This window comes from Pezoporus occidentalis, unplaced genomic scaffold (assembly GCF_034315485.1).
Source record: "Pezoporus occidentalis ecotype Australia unplaced genomic scaffold, CSIRO_AGI_Poc_V1 ctg145, whole genome shotgun sequence".
NCBI lineage: Eukaryota > Metazoa > Chordata > Aves > Psittaciformes > Psittacidae > Pezoporus > Pezoporus occidentalis.
The window spans coordinates 2,649,818-2,671,760 of record NW_026913263.1 but is presented as its reverse complement, the minus strand read 5'-3'; the positions used below and the strand labels follow the sequence as shown (position 1 = coordinate 2,671,760).

General features: G+C 43.7%; 1 protein-coding gene across 1 annotated transcript in view; it reads left to right on the top strand.

Annotated features, from left to right (window-relative positions):
* The window catches only part of POC1A (POC1 centriolar protein A), a 62,179-nt gene that overhangs the window by 29,040 nt on the left and 11,196 nt on the right, over window positions 1-21,943 (top strand). Inside the window, exons 9-10 of the mRNA XM_062610306.1 lie at window positions 1,026-1,136; window positions 20,451-20,591. Coding sequence (XP_062466290.1) covers window positions 1,026-1,136; window positions 20,451-20,591 — 252 coding nt within the window. The remainder of the gene's footprint in view (window positions 1-1,025; window positions 1,137-20,450; window positions 20,592-21,943) is intronic.

The following is a 21,943-nucleotide window of genomic DNA, read 5'->3' as shown; positions in this document are numbered from 1 at the left end:
TGCACCCTGCTGCAAATATGTGCTGGTTTTAACACTGTGTGAGCTGCCCCAATGAAGATATGGACAGACTTCAACCCAAAGTAGTGATCTGAATAAGTATCCATTTTTTGCCATCAGTCTTCACTGAGTTGTGTTGTATTGCTCTTAATCTCCAGGTTAGACTATCCTGGTGTCAGTACCCATCTTTTTTAATAGTACCTTTGCTAGCTGTGAAGAGACAACCTATTCTATAAAAGAGCATCACTTTTTTTCTCTTACACAATGGTGTGGTCACATTGGTTAACTGCAACAAAGCCTTCATTTCACACAAAGTAGGGATGAAACCCTGTAAGTGAAGAATAAACACATATTTCTGATAGCCAGGATAGGCTGCCAGGTTCATAGGTGGCTTTCAGGCTTCTGAAATACTTCATTGATTACTCTTAAACTTTCTAGACTTGGAGTCACTGATAAGGATTTTATTCCACACGTTTGCTGTTGATATGCTGAAGTGGTTTATGTTAGAGGCCTCTCTTCTCCTCTGAAATACATACTGCATTATGGAGAGAATATGTCTGTAAGTGGAACTTAAGTTTGGTGTTCAGCTGGAAAACTAGCTCGAGATCTGTAACACTCGTCTCAGAGTCTCAAACTCTGCTTTTCCTGTAAATGAATCTCATGATAAACGACTGACTAGTTGTTTGGGGTGTGGCTGATAACTGTTGTAATGCTAAGCATGGTATTTTAATGTATTTGTGGTTTTAATGGTGTTATTCTGCATGTTGCTTTGAAGTTCTTTAGGTTGCTCTAGTTTCACGATGTTCCTGACCCTAAGAATGTCGGAAGAGGCACTTATACGTTGAGAACACTGTTACGCCATGTCTGTATTCAGTAGCATATTTAAAAATAACATCTTTAATTTGATCAGTGGCAGTGCTTTCTTAGATAAACTTTGTGTGCATCTGCTGACTCCCATGTGTTGACAGAATTGACCTTTAAGCAAACATAGATGGAAAATTTTAATAGACATCAGCTTTCTCCTGCAGGTGATGGTCTGGAAGACTAACTTTGATGCGGCAGATTGTGGTGATGTACTGAAAACCCAGAAGCCTGGCACGAGTTCCGTCATCCCAGAAGATGGAACCCATCAAACTCTGGTAGGTCAGCATACAGAAATTGTGCAGAGTTCCTTCCTGCAGCTAGGAAGCCTGTGACTCAGCTAGAAAGACGAACTATAGAGCCATCTTTCTTTGGTATTTACTTGAGCTGCAAGATGTGTTTTTAACCAACTTGATGTTGTTTGTGTAGTTTAACTGTACTTGCTTCAGGAAAAGAAACACAAGATATTTAAAAGGGAAATAAATTTAGTGTATGTATGTATGTATTTTTTTATTTCAGTCTCTGTTAATGAATTGTGTGCTAGGCTTGGATGACAGTCCACAAAAAGAGCAGAGATGTGAGTAACAGCTGAAGTCAGTTTTTCTAGCTGATGTGAATCCTTTAGGCTGGTGTCAGTCTGAAAATGGATACTGTTCGCTATAGCTTTTCACTGATGGTCAGCAAAGACAAATCTCTGTGCATAGACATCACGCATGAGAAATAGGTGATGTATTGTATTGGAACTTCTTTCCCAAATGTGTGGAGGTATTAGTTCATATCCGTTCCCTGAACCATGTATTAAAAGACATCTGAGTTCTCATTGTACCGAATGGCTAAATCCACCAAGTGAGTAATTCAGTATGATGCACTGATCAAAGTGTAGTACTGATGTTGGATGTCATGGCTAGGACAAGAGTAAGCCTTTCAAGTTACTGCTCATATAATTTTTGCCCATGGTGACGCTTCACTTCAACAAGACAAAATACAGAAGTCTTTCTTTGGATATTTTTGATACATTTGGATACCTAGAGGATTCATGACAGTGGCTGCTTTTTGGTACATCGTGTTCAACATAACAAACTGCGTTTCAGTTTACAGTTTAACCAGGGGTTTATGCACATGTGGCATGGCCTCAGTTAAAAGGTAAGCTTCTAGCCAACATCTCTTGCTCTGTGGCAGTGTCTTTAATCTTATCAACTTAGGTCTTTATTGGGATAAACTCATGTTCTATCTTAAGCATGGTAGTGTTTTTATTTAACATGATTTCAGTCCATTGCTGGAGGGCTGGAATAGTTGTAGTATTTTGTGACAGGATTTGAGTCTGCAGCTCTAAAGCTGAGGCTTTATTACGTGGAGTGCTCTGTAAAGAAAGCAAACAAAATCAGAGGATGCTAGTGCTAGGTGGGTGGGAGAGGATGGTAAGAAGCAATCACAGAAGGAACGAGGAGGTGGAAGTCTTTATTGATCCTTGGCTAGTTTTTGCTAAACCTGACTTCTTCGTTTTCCTTCTCTCCTATGTTCTAACTCTAAAGTTATGCAGGCTATGAAGCTAGCAGTCCAACGACCTCTTTATTAGCCTGTTGAACTGGAGTAACTCTTAACTCTATCTGCTTTAATATAAGATATGTGTAATATAATTCTGCGCTGAAATAAGCGGACACAAGGAAAGCCTTTATGGGAAGAAATACTTTCTGTTTGTAACATTCCAAGGAATGGCTTAAACAGTGTAGACAAGGTGTCCACTAATGGGAGATAATGGTAAGTTTACCCCACCTATACTGCTGTTATTACCAAAGCATGTTATCCAGTGGTAATTTAAGGAAAGGAAAAGTGTCAGAGCTCTTCTAAAACTTAGTTCTTTGTCATAGAACCTCTTAAGATGTGCATTGAAAGTAGTTGCTGATCAGAACTCTTGAACAGTGACCAACCAACCTGAGTGTTTGTCACTCCAACAAAACTGTTCCCCTGCGGAAGAGGGTTTACCTGGCAAAACCTCTAATAGATGCTGCTGGGACCAACTGTTTGTGTGCTGCTGACAGGCAAATCTGTGTCGTGTGGTATTGGTTGACAAGGGATTGCTCCACTCATGCTCTGAGCCTGTGGGAAACAGGGCACTATATTCTTTGAGGTAATATACTGGTTTGACCATGTGCTGTGTTTTGGCAGAGGGCAAAGTGAATCCATGCTGAGTCATGTGGAAGAGACATACTTGGGTTTGGGGACCTGTATTACTTCAAAGGAGTGAGTATTTTGAACTGCCAACCTAATGCAGCTGTTGGCTTGGGTGTGCAGCACAGGAGCTGCTATCCCGGCAGTACTACCTGAATATAAAAAGTGTTGGGAAGTTCCCGTGTTACGTGCAACTTACAGAAGATCAAACTGAGTGGTAGTGAGTGGGCTTCTTCCTTCCTGTTTACTTCTTGGGCAAACATGGTGTTCTCTTTTGGCCTGAATAGCACAAATGATGCTTCCACTAGATCTGCCGAATTAGCTGTGAGCATAAATAGACACTTGTAAATTAAACATTTGCCTGCCTTCAAGGGTAAAATTATTCCTAGTTAAGAAGCAGGGCTGGAGGTGCTTGCAGTGGTGAGCTTGGATGCTAGCTGGCAAAACTAAGACCAATGTCTTAGTCAACTAAGTCTGATGCAGTTCTACAGTGTGGTCTTTTATGCAGCTAAGAGCATTGTTTTGCCTTGAAAGTGTGATGCAGCTCTGTCCTGCAGTAAAGGAGTGGAATTTCATTTCTTTTTTTTGGTCTCATATCACAGTCTGATTGGTGCTGCCAAAGCCAATATAGTCTATTTTTTTGGGGTGGTATCAGCTGTACTGTGGCTGCCTGTTACAAGAACAATCGTGTGGAGCTTATATGTGGGCTTTGCTAAGAGTACAGTGCACTTCATAAGGATGGAAATGTAAAATATGACTGTCCTGGGTTCAGCAGTAGCAGTCATTTTTCCCCTTCTTGGTAGCTGGTGCAGTGCAATGTTTTGACTTTCAGCTCGGGGACAGAGCTGATAACAAGCGATGTTTTGGTTTGGCCAAGGACTTTGTGAGCCTCATGCTCTGCCAGGGAGGAGGGGAAGCCAGGAGGAAGCAGAGACAGGACACCTGACCCAAACTGACCAAAGAGGTATTCCATACCACAGCACGTCATGCCCAGGATGTAACTGGGAGTTAGCCGGAAGGGCCGGGGACTGCAGGGTTGGAGGAGGTATCGGTCCGAGCTTGGTCGGGCTGGGGGGGGCGAGTTATCGGTCGGCTGAGATGATGTATTCTCTTCCCTTGTTATTTCCTTTATCATTATTATCATTGGTGGTAGCAGTAGTGATTTGTGTTATACCTTAGTTACTAAACTGTTCTTATCTCAACCCGTGGGAGTTGCATTCTTTTCGATTCTCCTCTCCGTCCCTCCGAGAGCAGGGGGAGGGCAAGAAAGGGGGGGAAGTGAGCGAACGAATTACCTGACTGGGTTTAAACCATGACAGTTCTTTTTGGCGCCCAACGTGGGGCATCGAGGGGTTGAGATAACGACAGATCTGACTGGATTAATAGTCACTCGTCACAATGCTGATTTATTGGCTCTCAGAGTTGTTCTTGTTGATCTCACAGCTTCAGAATGTTGTAACTTACGTAGAGCCGGTATTTGCTGTGATAGTGTTTATCAAGTATGGGGCCTGGGCTAAGGTTCTTGTCTCACTGTGCTTTATGGCAATGGCTTGTAATACGGGCGGGCTCCAGCAGCAGGGCGGGACGGACGTGGCCGTGGACTTGTACCTGGCCGTCCGGCTGCTCTTCACCGTCCTGGCCCTCACCCTACTCTCCATCTTCGTGAGGCTGCGGGGAGCCGAGGGGGAGCGGCCCCGGGAGCCGGCGGCAGCCGAAGCGGCCCAGGAGAGCGGCCCCGGGGACCAAGCGGCGGCGGGAGCGGGGCCGGAGGCCGCGAGGGGACGGCTGCCGGTGGAGGAGGTCGGGGCGGTCGAGGAGAGGAAGGAAGGGGCTGCCGAGCAGCGGGAGAAGGCGGCGGAGGAGCCGAGCCCCGCGGAAGAGCCGAGCCCCGCGGAGGAGCCGAGCCCCGCGGCCGAGCCCAGCCCCGCGACGGCCGAGAGCGTTTCCCGGCAGCCGCCCGCCGAGCCCCAGGAGGATGCAGGAGACCACGCAGCATTTCCCAGCAAGGCAGAGGAGGAAGATCTGGACTCAGGAAAAGAGAAGCTGGCGGTGGGAGAGCCGGCAAGCACAGCAGCTACACCAGCCCCAGTGACAAGTACAGCAGCATCGTGTGAGAGTTCTGAAGGTTTTGAATGGCCTTTGGGCATCCTTGGGACCTGCCTGCTGATTGTGATGGGGATCAGCATGTTGGCACACACACAGACTGTGTGCTACCCACAACCATTTTGTCTGATCTCAAAAGTTAAGCAGAGTCAGGTTTGGGTCTTGTCTGGGGTTAGACGAGGATATAGGGGGACCAAGAGGTTTTCCCCAAGGCTGGACAGTCATGAGTGGCAGGGTGTGTGGGACAGTATGGGCAAGTATCTAGTCCACTGGGCCCCTCCAGTGCTTTGGAAGCATTGGAGATGGAAGGCAGCTGTATGGAGTCCCCAGCAGCAAGCTGCAGAAAGTGCTTAAGGGGACAGTGAATTATTTTGAGCCTGGTGGGCCCAATGCACTTCAGGCCATCAGAGCAGAGATGCAACACAGAGATGGACTCATGATCGAGGGGTGGACTTAGCAATGGACACTATTGCCCAGGTTATTCACGAGTGTGAACACTGCACACAGTCTCTCCTGCTCTGAAAGACTGTTACAAGAGATGGAGCCTGGCATCATGGACCAGATGGACGCAGCAGCTTTATAGGGACTGGTCCATGCACTTAGATAAGAGTGATGGTATATTGAAAAATGTGGGATCTGAGCATGACGTGAATGGTATGGAATAAGGGGTGGATAATGTCCTGGGTTCAGCAGTAGCAGTCATTTTTCCCCTTCTTGGTAGCTGGTGCAGTGCAATGTTTTGACTTTCAGCTCGGGAACAGAGCTGATAACAAGCGATGTTTTGGTTTGGCCAAGGACTTTGTGAGCCTCATGCTCTGCCAGGGAGGAGGGGAAGCCAGGAGGAAGCAGAGACAGGACACCTGACCCAAACTGACCAAAGAGGTATTCCATACCACAGCACGTCATGCCCAGGATGTAACTGGGAGTTAGCCGGAAGGGCCGGGGACTGCAGGGTTGGAGGAGGTATCGGTCAGAGCTTGGTCGGGCTGGGGGGGCGAGTTATCGGTCGGCTGGTGGTGAGATGATGTATTCTCTTCCCTTGTTATTTCCTTTATCATTATTATCATTGGTGGTAGCAGTAGTGATTTGTGTTATACCTTAGTTACTAAACTGTTCTTATCTCAACCCGTGGGAGTTGCATTCTTTTCGATTCTCCTCTCCGTCCCTCCGAGAGCAGGGGGAGGGCAAGAAAAAGGGGGGGAAGTGAGCGAATGAATTACCTGACTGGGTTTAAACCATGACAATGACTAATACTCAATACCCTTGTGTATTAGCTTTAGGAATGCAGTGCTTTAATATAAAGGCAGTTATAATTGCTGAAGTTAGAAGGGGAAGAACAAACTGTGTAGTCTGAGAGTATTCTTGTTTTGAATACCATAGGTTAAGTTTAGAATTGATACGAAATGTTCTTTGTTGCTAACAAGAACAGGTATCTCTGAAGAAGGCTTGATTTGTTATTTCAAGTATATCCTGAGAGAAGTCTTGGCCCTATGGTAACTATTCTATGATGTCCATTTGTAAAATCAGAATAGTTTGCATTGGAAAGGGCCTTCAAAGGTTACCTAGTCCAGTCCTCCTCCAGTGAGCAGGGACGTGTTCAACTCGAGCAGGTTGCTCAGAACCACATACAGCCTGGCCTTGAATGTCTCCAGGGATGGTGCATCCACCATCTCTCTGGGCAGCAGCAGTACTCTCTTTCTTTCAAATTAATTTCATTACTTTTGCCTTTTAGAAATGTGTTAATGCTGGGCTTTTTAAGAGTACTGTCACTGCTACAGCTTACTGCAAGACTTAAATTTCACTGTATCTTCAGTTCCTTCTTTTGAGCAAAATGTTTGCTTTTTAATAATGAAATACTTACTTGGTGGATTTTGTGTAGTTGACGTCAGTCTTTTCCCATCAAAATCAGACTTGAAACTGCCACCTGTATAGCTCTTGACTTCATGCCAAGGTGACCTTTCTCTGCAATGAAAAATGAAGCTGCTTCATCTTTCTCTGCCGCTGTGTTAGTGTGCCACAATTCTGCTTCTGGAATAATACTCAGGTTTTGCAAAAGTTTGGAGATGTAACTGCATTTAAAACTAGCACAGAGGTTATTTGGTTTTGGTACCCCGAAAATACATGAATGCTTTTCTTGACACATCTTTAGCCTGTTTCACCCTTTACGTAAGTCAGGGAGACTATTTTTCCAAGGAGAGTTTGTGCTCCTTTGTGTAGTTTTTCTCTTAATCCTTGTGAAAGTACAATACTAACCAAAAGAGGGGCTGTCTAAAATCACGTGGTTCAGTATCTGGTTTCTCATGGGGACAGTCAGACTCACATGCAGGAATAACTGAACACAGACATCAAAACCAGTTTGTCATCAAAATGAATGGTAGAAAAAAGAATCCAAAATAACCTGTGGGAAACAAGAGGCATGAAACATCATCAAGGTTGGTGAACTTGTAAACAAACTTGCTCTAAACCAATTTTCACTTCCGTAGGCAGAGGCAGACTGGAGCCTTCAGTAGAGGCTGGTTTCTCAGGCAGTTGGTTAAAGTTCATTATGAATCAGGGTTTTGGGCTTGTTTGCAGCAATAGACATGAACTTCAAAGGTCTCTGCCCACCTGCTTGTGTTTTCTGTAAATAAAAGGCTTAGGAGTTGCAGCTTGCTTTAAAAGTAAAACTCCTTCGTGCAAGGACTGATGGAAACAAAAGAGAAGCTCATGATGAGCAGGAACTGAAGTCATGACTATGGTGTAAAAGCACAGACAGGAAAGTGTGATAAACACTAAAGCTGTCAGAAGTGAATTGCCACTGTTAGTGTAAATGTGAGGCTTTAAATGTTAGATCGGAATTATGGTAGCTTTCAAATAGTTGCTTACTCTTACATTGCAAGCTAACAATTGTTGCTACTAGATGTTGCATAATTGCGTTGAAAACTGCAGTTGAGGCAAGAGCTCGTGCTGCATGCTGTGTGGAGCTGATGGAAAGAAATGAAGTCTTACAGTGCTGTATGCTGATCCTGTAAGATTCTGGATTGAAGCAAATACAAGTGCTATGTGGTAAGAGTAAATTCGTGCTTTAAGCTGCAGTCTGGAATGGTTAGGGCCTAAAAGAAAGTCAGAATAGGAGGTAGGGATTTTGTATGTGACTTTGTAAATATGGTCTTTTATGCTTGTCCTGGAATCAGTAGGCTGTAAGCATAAAGGTCTATCTGTATAAAGAGTTGCGTACGATCAGCTCAAAAGACATGTTCACAGATCTGATATGTTGTAAAAACATTCATCATACAATTTGTTCTCTCCAGAAAGGGCACAGAATGTGTTTTATTTTGAGGGTTTGGTGGTGGTGTTTTTCCCAAATACAAGGCAGGCTTCGTACATGCGGTGCAGCTGATGTGAGGATACAGGAACATTTGTTGAGTTATGTGACAGATCTGCTGCTGTTGTTGACTAATTCCAAGAAGACTGTGTATGGTCGAGTGTTAGGAGCAGATGCTGAGCAGTTGATGTCACGTGGACAGTTAGAAAATGCTTGGGTGTTTATCTAAACTTGTGCACTGAAAATTATGAATAAAACCACTGTAGTTAAGCTAAGCTGGTAAACAGCTTTTCATGCACTACTATGGGAAGTAGTTCACTGATACAGGGATTCTTCACTCGAGTTTATACATGAACCTTCTTCAGGCATGTTGTAACTCCTTGTGAAAATACCACTTTGCAAAGGAGGCGGCTGATGAGGAGACTTCGGTCTAAGACTGCATATAGCTTTCTGAAGGAAAATACTGTAAAACTTACTTGTGTTGCGGTACCCCAGAGACAAAGCTGTCTTTAACAGGGGGAGTGGGAGCTTCCGATGTCCAGAAGGCTGTAAAATGCGTGGTCAGCAAGGGATACATGTAGATTGCTCACCTCAGACTGAGGGTATCCTGGCAAGAGAGGTAATAGATGCAGCATAACTTAAGCTTGCAGGTGATGGGGAAGAGTTTCTCTTGCCACTTCTGTTGTGAATTCTGCAACCATATAACTTAAATATAAGCAGCTTAGTTGTCAGCTCCTGGTAGGACTCTGAGAGACCTGCTTATATGAGTGGAAGTGCAGACAGACTCAAAACTGGGTAATCCCTTGTTTGGGCAATTTAGGAGACATGGGCAGAGGTGCAGAGTTGTCCTCTGTCACCCTCTTGCCAAGAATTATTTCTGCTCTTTTGAAATTCAAGAGTACAAATGTTTTAGGTATCTTCAGCTCCTTTGAAGTTAAATAGTACTCAATTGTGGAGCTACCAAATTTGAAAGTTAATGGCATAGCAGACTTCACAGAGTGAAGCTTGGGAAGAGCAGTGCTTCAGTAGACTATTAAACAAGTAAGTGGCCTGTGACTTTCAGATGTGTCTTTTGGTTGAGACAGGCATTTAGGTCTCTTCCTAAGCTGCGGGGTTTAACATTTTCTCCTGGCATTGGACTGTTTATTTCCTCCATGACAATTTTCCCCAAAGAGTCCTGTTGAATAGGATTAGAGACTAATTCCAAAACCCATGATCTGATCATAAAGTTGTCTGAAGCCTATAACTGCATGTCCAAAGCTGACTCCACCTCTCCCTTTGCTGGTTCTGTTTCATCTTTGGTGACCTTGGGTGCCTCCTGCTCTCAGCCTGAGGTCTCTGTGCTGACTGCAGCAGTTCATTCTGTCAGCCACTAGTTCCTTGTGCAAATAAATTCCTCCTGAATTACTCATAGGCCAGATGTGCCTTTTCCTTTTCTGACCTTTTGGCTTCCAAATGGTAACTCTCTGTAATTTTGGCATCCATTACCATGGACAAATTCTTTTGTACACTTTTACTTACTGTGAAATCCCCTCCTGGGAAGCACTTTCAAGGCACAGAGCTGTAGTTCTTTGCAATTGGACGTGAATGTGTGTTGTCGTTTGCACCTCCTTCATCCCCTTCTATTTATTTATCTTGAAGTGTTGTAAGGGAGGAATCCTGTATTCACAGCAGGGGCTCTAACCTTCATCCTTCAGGATAAAGGTGGTCTGCAAAGTGATGATTTTTCCTGATCTATTTGTCACCTTGTTTCTCTGAGGATGTGTTCCCACTCCAGGAGGCTTTAGTTTGGTAAATGACTGTCTTTCCTTTGGAATGGGTAGGTAGATTATTTACTTAAAAGATCAACATTGTGATGAATGCTTAAGATGCTCTCTACTCTGCTTGGCTGTCTGAGCAGAAGCTTCAGAGGGCCCTGCAAGACTCTTACTACAACTGACCAAAGGATGCTCAGGAGCTCTTCCACATGTTCTTCACAAGAGGATGCTCAGGAGCTCTTCCACATGTTCTTCACAAGCAGTGTAGTTGCGGATGGTTACCCCAGCTGCCTGGCCTTTATTACTCTTTTGCTGAAGGAAGCTCATTCACCTAAGCCTGTTGCAGCGTGTGAGTGTAATTTTTTGCAAGGAGACAGTTTCAACAGGAGCAATGTACACCTTCAGAGGCTGAACATGTGCCTCCTTTGTGGTGTGGACAAAGACGAGTCTCTGCTTTGGCCTGTGCCTGAAGAGGCTGTGTTTGTAAATCTTGTGAGAGCCAGAAGGATGTAATTTTCTTTCATCACTCACATTCTTCTCTGAGCAAGAGCAGCTAGTAGCTCTTTCTGTGCAAGAAGTGTGCCCCTGTGGTGTCTTCCACTCATCTTCCTGGAAACCAGAGATTTAGAGTGGGATGAGCTCTAACATCCAAGAAGTTCCAGACACTTCGTTGACTAAGGGAGCTGTCAGGGTGAGTAAGGCTGGCTAGCTGAGAATGTTTGCTTGATCTCTTCCTGCCTATTGCAGCATCCCTAGAATCTGGGGAACATGATCATTCTTCCCGTTATGGTAGTATGGTTAGTAGGAACTCTGGCTAACATGGGCCAGAAAGAGCACACTGCCCATTCACTTATAAACACATGTTCTTGCTAAAAAAGAGAGAGAAACTTGGTCTTATGCTGTGCGTTTACAGGCCTATCTGAACTCCTTCACCCTGGTACAGATAATCTGGTTCCAGCCCAGAACATTGGGCAGGAAGGCATCAGTGTTGCATCTTCCCTTTTGTGGGTAGCCCCCAAGGGCGTAACTGCTGGGTTTCATCATTGGAAAGGCTGTATCCAACTGAGCTCTAGAGTCCAGCTCTAATTCACTGGAGGCTAAAGCCTGGTAACAGTGCCAGGTTTCTTCCTATCAGGAAGCCCAAGTTCATCTGAGCGGAACTGAACAGCTCTATCAGTTGGCTGTGCTGCTTGTGGAGCCTCACTGTAGATCCTGCCAGTTTTCCTGCATCTTAATTTGACTGTGAGGCTGCATCAGGGCAAAATAAATGGTTTTCTCTCACTCAACTAAATGAGTGTCTGCCTCGCAAGCAGTTAACAGCAGAGCTCCTTTCTGGAAGATGTGCCAGGAAGCCTCTGCTAATGGCTAGCACTCTGTTACTCTATTTCAGCTTTTTTCTTGTTGCTGTGTGAAAATGAAGTATTCACAAGCTAATGGGTTTTGCCTCTATGATGTTGCTCTTTATCCTGAAACTTTTGGGTTTGTTTTCCTCTTGGTCTGGTCACTGTAAGGAAAAAAAGGTGAACATGTCAAACAAGTGAAAGCTTATGTCTTCTCTGATTTTGTGCCTCAATATTTTTACATGTTGCAGTCTGTTTCAGAGTTTTCTGATCTTGATAACAGACCTAAGAGAGAAAAGGCAGGGTATAGGCAGCCTCAGCTTGGCTTTCCAAGAGGCTCAGAATGACTGCACTGACCCGCAACAGATTTGCCTTTCAGTGGATGGGAGCAGCTGTGCTGCTACAACTGCTTTGCTGTGTTCTGGCTTGACAAGACTTTCTGTAGAAATAGGAGGATCAGCTTTTAATTTCTGTCACCTTGCAGCAAATAGATTTGTTCTTTCAGGCTCTGGAACAATAAGGCAAGTCCTGACAAGTCATTATTGGTCAGAATAGGAATTGCCTTTTAAGTTCAGCATCTCAGGCTAATTAATGTAAATTCACCCACTTAGGTTGCTGCTGTGTGTGGCTTGTTCTGGTGCTTGAGTCGTAATTCAAAGAGAAGGGACGGAGGGAAGATTTATGTTTTTTTGCTTTTCCAAGCTGCTGTTCTGTCAGCTCTGAGATGAAGATGGCTCCAGCTTGAAGAGCTTCTAAGAGCTCAGGCTTTTCTGCTAAAATGCAGGCTTGAAGCAGAAGCCGTAACAAATGGGCATGTTCTGTGCAGACACACACGTGCTGTGTTTACATGTGTGTATGTATACATATAACGTTTGTTTTTTTATTGTTTGTATTTTTACTGTGAGGGTGGTGAGGCATCCCTGCCCACAGCATTGGGGATGGACCTTGATGATCTTAAGGTCCTTTTCGATCCTAACTAGTCTATGATTCTGTAAGTGATCCACATGAATATGTGATATGTATGTTACACAGCATATACATACCTATTTCATTAGAACGAGGCAAATGAGTCTGATGAAAAAAATGAGCTGGAAGCTGTTGTTCCCACTTAAGGAGATCTGTGTCTGTTTTGCTTCTTGCCTTGAAGACTGTTGGTGTCGACGAACCTGTAGCTGGCTAACCCAAGGCTGAGGATAAACACTTTGCTTCAGTGTTTGGCTTCTTTCTCTTGGGAGCCTTTGCCAAGAGCAATCTTAAATAGGGCCAGAGAACAGTAGTTCAATTTTTGGTGAAATTTCTTACCAGTGGGTCTCATGTTTATCTTTTTGTTCCTGTAGTGGCTTGTTTCCACCAAAACTGTTCCTTTGAGATTTTTTGGTGCTGTTCTGGTCCAGGAGCAGTGTTTAAAATGGCCAGTTAAGTACCACCTGTACAACAAAGCCTAATTACTCCATATTAAATTTGAGAAGACCTCTTCATATCTCCCAAGACAACACTAAGGCTGATGGGAAGGGAGAATTGGTTAAGGGAGGTAAAATGTCTAAGCAAAGTAAAACAAGACAAATCTAACATGCTGAAGGCCACACTCAGCTTTACCTTCTCAAGGAACACAGACCTGCTGTATTTTTTTCAACAGCTGGTAGTTATGAACTCTTACCTGTCTGTGCACTCTTTCACTGGGCTTTCAATGTCTGGCAGTCTTAATTCCCATTATAACTTGTCATAGGAAAGCCACTTGTGCTTATGTAATAAATGCAGAACTTTCCCATTCTTCTTGGAGGTTTGTAGAGGCTTTTTAGCTATTGAAAGTGTAACTCAAATTGGAACGGAGCTGACTACTGAAACTTACTTCCCATATTTTATCATTTTCCCTTAGTAAGACCAAATTAATGTAGTATTGCATTAATAACTAGTAATTTGGAAGCCATAGCTTTTTTTAGAGTTATGTTCCTTTCTGAATTGAGGTTGTGGTGATCTGCATTGCCAGGGTTTATGAGGATCTGAGTCTTCTATCCCTCCCAGTGCCAGCTGCACTTCTCTTTGGAAACAGTGCAGGAATTTACTTTCTTTCGTCTTTCTATGTAAAACAGAGATCACATAGCACAAAAACTCATGATCTCGGCTGGCAAACAACCGGTTGATGCCATGGTATATATAGTGGTGCCCAGTATAAGCCAGCTGAAAAGCACAGGCAGCACGTAGCTTGGGTGCATTTAGCTGTGTGCATAGATGCTTGTTACTTGGGGGTACCTGGAAAACCACGATACTAATGTCTGTCTTGGTTTAAAAGTGATATAGAGGGTACAGTTAAGTGGACGAAGAGACAGTGAACCACCACATAGGATGGGAACAGCTTTTCCCTTCTGGCAGGCAGGAGCAGGGTGAGGACCTGCTTTGGCAGGAGACTGCCAAACAGTGGCACTTGCAGAGATAGGATGCCAGTATTTCAGTCCGAGTGCAGCCTTCTGTGTATGGACAGGTTGTTTTCATGCATGTTTGAGTACTGGAGCTGGCCATTAGCTGGTAGCCTTGTCTCTTTTCTTTCTGGCAGCTTGCATTGCTGGATGGTGTGATACTTCTTCACTTAAAGTACACAAACCTAATGCCATTCGCGTGCCTCTGCCAGTGGTTCACTTAGGCTTTGGCGCAAGAGTGCCTTGGGATTTAAAGGGGTTTGAGGTGTACCTGTTAACTATACTACTTCTTAGGGTTATCACAGATTTAATATTTATTTGCCTACAGCAAAACATGGCCATTACTGTATAGGTGCCAAGTTTTAATATTTTAACTTGGTATTTTTAGTAACACCAACAAGGAGGAGGGTTCTGTCTAAATAATTTCTGGCCTGTGGCATATCTAACCCAACTTTTGGTGTGAAGCAAAAATAAAAGGGGATTAATGTTCTTTTCATGTCCCTTCTCTTTTTCTCCTCCCTCCCTCCCAAATCACCTTCCATTATTGCAACTTGAGTCCTGAAATAAGAAGTGAGGAGGGATGAATAGTCCTATAAATTGTTTCACAAGGTTAAATTAACCTGTATGCTGTTTCTGGTTGTTACCCTAGGCTGCTCTGAACAGTTAATGTGGAGTAACACAAGGCTTGAAGAATGTGATTGCTCCAGAAATTTTGGTGGTGCCTTAAAGAGGGGGTGCTTTTCCAGGCTAGAGAAACGTGCTTGTGCTTGAAGAGCTGTGTTTAGTCAGTGGTATTTTGTATGTAGGAGAGAGAAGTGAGGTTACCTCTCAGTTTTTCGCAGGTCCTCCAGTCTGGCACGGTATGCTCCAGCTGACCTTCTTGTGGAGCTTACCTTGAAGCTGATAGGCTTCCACTGGATGTCACTGTTGCTCTCTGGGAACACATTGAAAATATCACTTTACCTGTGGTGAAAATGACTTCTCAAAATAGAAGACTTTTAATGGTATTTCTCTCTCATTTCGATGAAGTAGAATTGCGATCTGAATAAACAGTGTGCACCACCTTTGGGAGTTTTCTGCTCCTCTGGTGTTTCATGAGGAATTCTTTCCGGCTAAAATAGTGAATGTAATTGCACTTAGCGAGTTTTAATCCATCGGATGTCCGTATTGAATTGAATACATTGGATGTGTGTGTTGCTTAAAGGGAATGAATCCTTCTAGGTACTTGAAAATTAATCCTTTATAATATCTTACTCTCTTTAAAGAAGAAACAAAACCCTTTAGAATAGTAGATACACAGTGGAAATTGATTTAAAGGGACTTAAAGGTAGAGCTGCACCATTCACTTCTCATCACTCAGTTGCTCCCTTCCAGTGGAGAGAGGTGAAAAGATGGAAAAATAAGGCCTTCCTCTGGATTTAATTTTAAGAATGTAGTTATCTGAGGTCCATCTCAAATAATACTACTTTTTATTAGTAGGTGTAAAATTCAGGTAGGTGCTTATCCTCTCAACATATCTTCTAAATATCGCCATTTAGAAAGCAAAATGGCTTTTTTTTTTTCCAGTTGTTCCTTGCAGTTTTACTATGGATGTACACGTGTTGTGTAGTTAATGCTTTCCCCCCACCCTGCTATCAGTGCTATAATAGCTGGCCAGAATGCTCTTTAGCCAGAACAATTTTCGTAAGAGGCTCAGTAAGAGACCTCTGGAATGAAGGATGATTAATTTTCCCCTTCCCCCAAGTAGTTGCACTGTGCTGTCTTTAAGTGGTTGCTATAAATAAATCACTTCTGTTTTCCCTTTGTCACTGAGAGCTGCATTGTATTCTGAAACGGCTCATCTATTCTTCCTTTAATGTTCAGCTGCTTCTTGCTGTACCCCTAGAGCTTAATACGCAGATGTTGTAATAAGATATTTAATGGCAAATACATTGATCTGGTTGTGCCGAGTAAATTGTGCACTTGAACTCTGACTAAAATAAATGAAACCTCTGCACCAGTGTTATTGTTTCTGGTGCCTGTCCTCAGGATTCAGCAGCACTTTACATTGCAGGTGAGTCAGATGGGAGCACAGTTGTCTCTGTAATGGTGATGCTCATCAGTGCTGAGACTGTCACAGTGCCAGGGCATATTTCTATGTTGTTTGCAGTGTTATAAAAAATCTGTTAGAATTTAAATGACTAGTGCTGGCTCACAACATGATACAGATTGCTATTAGGAGAAGGGTGGCTGTAGTTTGGTCTGTGAGGGTTTTCTTACTCATTCTTATGGACAGTAGCGGGGGTTGATTTAACCCTCTCTTACAACATCTGAGGTGGTAGTGTTAGGGCAGTTCAGTTTTCCCCACCTGGGTGCACGTTTCCTTTCAGATGTACTGCCTGCCCATTAAGGTAGTGGTAAGTACAAGTTGTAGTCTGGCTGGTAAGGGAAAGTTTCCAAACGCTTCCCTCATTTGTTAATTGCAGAGGGCAAAGCTTTCCCTGAATAACCCCACAACGATGCTTACCACTGTCACATTTGGAAGTTCTGCTAACCATTCACTAGAGGCAGCCTTGTTGCCTTTATAATGCAGCTTCAACTGGTGTCACTGCTGTATTTGAACTATAGCTGAAGTCTAGGTGGTGCTTGTGGCAGAAGACCTGTCCTTCTGAGCACTGCAGTCTCTTTCCAGTTCTTTAATAAAGAATGTGTTTGAGCTCATCAGAATGTTTGGCACCTTCCTAAAATTAATGTCAAACAAAATTCTGGGTGTCTGTTCCAATTTAAGGTACTTGTAAAATCTTCCAGCATCTGCCCTGTGAAGCCCTGGCTGTGTTTTTCTTAGCAGGCAAAGCTTTCCTTGACTAAAACATGGAGATTTTGGCATGAAAAACCTGAAAGAAGTGAAAACCCCCACAAACGTTTTTCTCCTTGATGCCATGAAATCGCTGTTCCCCTTTGTTCACAAAGCTTCTGTTAGCTGGTAGCAGAGGGAAGTGCTTTGGGTAGTGTCAATACAAATATACCTACTTGGGCTCCTCAGCCTCTTCAGAAAAAGTGGGTTGAAATTAGCCTAGTGAATTTGATTCAGATGGATGCTTTAACCTCTGAAAAGGAAGGTGCTGGGCCTTTGTGTAGTGCAGCAGTGTGTATGTCCATCTGGGCCAGGTTGACTGTCAGCCTGTCCTTTGCTGTTGTCCTGTTCTTCTGTACTTCCTGGGCTGCATTTACAGCTTGTCGTTTTCATGGGTGTCTAGATGAGAGTTTGCAGCATTCTCGGTAATCTCTGCCTTGTGTTGGACCTGCCTATGTTGGGCAAAACCAGGCTTAACCCTTAATCCAGTCTCTTGGATGCTGTATATAGGGCCACCCTTTGAGAAGCTTACTTGGATGGGTCCCATGCTTCGGGTTGCAGCCTGGTGCCGTCAGAGCGGGTGGGATGAGTAAGAAGCTATAGAGCAAACTGACTTCAGTTTCTCTGCCTGCCTGTTTATGGGCAGCAGTTCAAAGTGCTGTCTGTGGGTGTGGGTGTTGGATACTTGGTTTTTGCACCTGCAGTGCCAGGGTAGGTTAGATAGGATGTGCTTGTTCCTTGAACTGAATATTCAAATACCATGGTCAATTAAAAGCCTCCCTTTTGAAAGGTACACTCCATGACACATTGGCATAGCTTTTATTTAATGGCTGGATATGTCCCTAGTTTAGATAGATGAATTCAGTACTTCACTGCTGAAGGCTCTAGCTGCAGGTTGTCTTCTGGATGATGATGGGCTATAAGGAACCTTTCTGGCAGCTGTTGTGTTTGAAATGGGACATTATGCCATATTATCATGCTTCTATTTTAAGTGTAGATACACTTCTGTTCCTGGGGGTGTTGCCACCATGCAGAGTGCCTTCTGGAGCCTGCTTGGGCTCTGTGGAGGTGGCTTGCTTGGCTTTTCATGGGGGTGGTAGACAGCCTGGGAGCTGATCAGCAGAATTTAGCATCTGTGACAAGAGGCTGCTGCTGCTCCTGGCTTTAACTTGACATGATGAAGGACCACCTGATTCATAAAGCATCAGCTGTGGGAGCATCTCTGCAGTATTGACCTTCCAAATGTGACAGGCTCTTAAACTTTGTGGACTGTAGCAAAGAGAATATCAACTCTGAGTTCAACCCAGAAGCTTTTTATGAAAAGCTGTCTGACAAATGCTATAAAGATAGAGGGAGAAAATATGTTAGTACAGTCATTTTTCTGCTTCTGTGAGTCAGCTTGTTCTAATGGTTTTGAAGTAGAGAGCTCATCATCGTTTGGGGTTTTTAAGTGCAGGTTGTATGCCGTGTTAGCTCACTTAAATTTCTGCTGTGCCATGGTTGACTGACCTAAAGTTACATCAGAATAGGATAGTTAGCCTTAAAATAACAAGAAAACATGCTTTTTAGTGCTGATTACCCATTGAAAAAGTGTTTTGTGGGGGGATTTTTTGTTGTTGATTTTTACTTTTAAATTCAAACAGCAAATAGCAGCTTTGTAAGGCTGGTTTTATCTCATCTCTGCAAGAACATATTTTGATTGATTCAATCAATGCATCAAGCAGCAACATGTGGCTCTTGGGCTACCTGCAGCCCAGGAGTAGTTTGAGTGTGGCTCCCATGCCAAGGCTGTGCAGCGTGACCCAGATTGTGGGCTGTGTTGGCCTAGGGCCTGTGGATAATCCAAATTATCCAAGCAAGTGGGAGGAAGCAAATTAGCAGAGGCTGGTGTGGCTGGCACCACCTGATACCCAGCTGCATCCCAAGCCTGCGGTGTAGCACAGTGATCCCTGTGGAACAGTTGTTAGATGTATCCTTTGAACCTTTCCCTTCATCTCCTTATACAAAAGTGGTCTGTATGGTTGGCTGTAGGAGGGTAGTTTGGGTGACAGGGACTGGAAGGCTGGTCAGCCCTTACTAGCAGTTAGTGGTCAGCAGCAAGGCATTCTCCTGTCAAAGCTTACTGTTCTGTGCCCTCTTTCCCCTTCCCCTCTCAGTCTCCAGTTTCCCTATGTAGTCACATTTCTCTTTGCACTGCTTGTTGCTTATTTTGCCCACCCGTTGGGCTAGACCTCAGCCTTGGGAGCCTTTCTGTGGCCGAAACCTGTGACTCACAGCAGCAAAAGTGTTTTAATGTATATTTCTTCCTTAAAAAATGTATATGTATGTATGTGTGTGTGTGTACACACGTGTATCTTCATAACGCACTAAACATTTGGGGGTTTAAAGTTACATGAGCTAGTGTAAGGTCTTACTGCAGCTTAGTTGCACATCTGCACACACCTGGCATCAAATACAGAGATGAGCAGGTAAATCGCTGCAGCACTGCTGAGAAATGCTTTTGTGGTAGCGTGTGTGTAAGAGAAGAGATGGAAGCAACTCTTGCCTTCTTGCTTAGAAAAAGTACGTGTGGGAGAACTTTTAGAGACCATTTTCCAATCTGTCAGAAGTCTGTGCTGCTTGTGGATTTGCAGCCTTTAGTCATACGTGTGAGTAACAAGTTCATGGGATGCAGCAGCACCAGGTGTCAGGCCATGGAGTTTTGAGCGCTGTGATCTTGGCTTTAGATTCAAATGTTGTCTGTTGGTGTGAATTGAGAAACTTAAGTCTGCAATTGCTTAACCAGTTGGCTACCTTGTTAGATAAACTTCTCTGCACTACTCCTATTGATGGTAGTGCAGATAAATAATGCAAATAGTGTTTGTCTAGAAGAAAGATGCCATTTTGAAAGAAAAGGAAAGAAGAATGAGTTCTCTAGTAGAGATCTGTTTGTGCTTTTACAATTTAATTTATTCTGAATGAAATATTCAGGCTTGCATAACTAAACCAGTTGAAATTGAAACTTCAAAGTAAACTTGTTCTTAACCTCATTGAGGAGGGAAAACCAGTTCAAGATACAAACAAAATTAAAATTTCTAAATCCAAACTGCCTGTTTTAATTCATATTGAAACAGTTTGCTCCTGGTGAACTGTGGTACAGCATCCCTGCATTCTTACAACTACCAAACATGGGGAGAGGCTTTTACTTTACTGCTGGCGTGAGATAATTGTGCTCCTCTCAGGGTGGCTTACTTAATTCTTATAATTTGGATGTAGTGCTTCCATGTGGCACCAGTAAGTCTTCGTTTTCCTGTGCAGTCTGTGCCTGTGTACTGCATGAGCATGCCAAAGCGCTTTGCACGTACAGACAAAACTTGAGCCTTGCAGTATTGCTTCAGGATTGTTATCCAAAGGTTGCCTTTCCTGATGAAGGTTTAAAAACAAAGACACACAAAAACACCCAACAAAACAGAAAACGACAAAGCACTCCTTCCACCTGGGGAAGGCAGACAAGTCTGCAGCAGCTTTTCCTTTTCCAGCTGTGGCAAGAACAATTCCTTTTCTCCCTTGCCTGTTTTTAATAGCACAGACTGCCCCAGCATAAGCTGTGCTTTACTGTGTCCTTGCCATGAAACAGAAATCCTTCCCCAGTTGTTTGCATCGCAATAGCAGATTGTCTCTTTCTTTTTCTAGCCATCAGAAATGGACTGTGGTATTCATCTTAAGAAAACAAAAACTCAGGATTCTGGTGGGAACCATGAGCAGCAGGAGGAGGAGACCAGTCTTGCAAATACCTTGGAGCATATTATGGGACAGCTGGATGTTCTGACTCAGGTATGGTTTGCTCTTTTATTTTATAGTGAAAAGAATACCTCTGGCTGGAACAACTTGGAATATTTTGCAGTAGTTTTATAGAATAAAAGTGTGGCTCATTTAAAACCTTGCTATTTAGTAGCTTTTCGATAAATCTGTCTTTGTCTGCTTGTCAGCTTATCCCTTATCGGTTCCTTCTCATCTTCCTGAGTTCCAGCTTAGGCCCAGCCCTTCCCCTAACTCCTTTATGCTGCAGTGTTGCAGAGCACTCCTTGAGCCAGCTCTGGTTCCCTGTGCTATTAGCCATGGTTCGTCTAAGGTAATGCCTGAAGGAGCTGTTGGCAGTGGGACTCTGTTTTGGTGTATAATCTGTCTCTCTTCCCTCCCCCATTATACTGCAGTCTATAGGCAAACTCTGTTCAGATCCCACTCCTTTTCCCCACCCAACATTCACCTACACAATCCAATTTCTGCAGTATTCTCCTCCCATCAACAAGTCTGGGCCCTTCTGTGTCTCATCTCTGAAACATGCTTTTCACCCACAGCCAGCAAACAACTAATCCCTTGCTAAAGCATTAACATACAGCTCTTCCTCAGTCACTAAGCAGTGCTTGAGCGGTACCAGCCGTTAATGGTGATCATCACAGTGTGCATTTACTTAATACAAATGTGGGGATAGAGCTGCTTTGTGTTTAGATAGCTGCTCATTGCTCCTGTGAAGAAATACCATTTCTGACTGTTGTCTGGGGCTGAAGTTCATTGTGTGTTTTTGGGGTACCTGAGAGGCAAGGGGATAGTAAACACTGGTGATCTCCTGTAGTTGAGACCGTTGTCATGGAATGGAAAAATCTGCTTTTTCTGTGAGTTCGGGTGTTGTTTCTGAGGAAGAAGCAGGTCTTGGACACTTGGTATTGAACATACTGATTATTAGTCCAAGTTAGCTCTTTGCTGTTAAGAAGTACTTGTCAAAAGGTGTAAAATGATGGGTTGGGGGGCCTATCAGGGGGTTGAAGTAGAGCCGCTTTAGGGATTAAAAATCATTCTGGGACTACAGACAGCCTAAAATAGAGTAGGGTGAAAACCAAAAGGTACTTAAATTAATTTGGCAGAAGTGCAAGAGAGCATTTTTCCTCTGATCTCTAAAACACTGAACACCGGAGGGTGGGTGGGGGGAATCTTACGTGTTACATTGGGCCCTCGTGCTTGTGAGTAAAATGCAACCCTGTGTGTACACGAAATATTATTGCTGTTTTTATGTCTCCTTAGTAAGTTTGGAATGTGATTGTTATCTTTCATTGCATAAATCGGATCCACGCTTCTGATGATGGATGTGTAATGGCTCGTTTTCAACTTCATAGGTGTTTAGAGGAGGC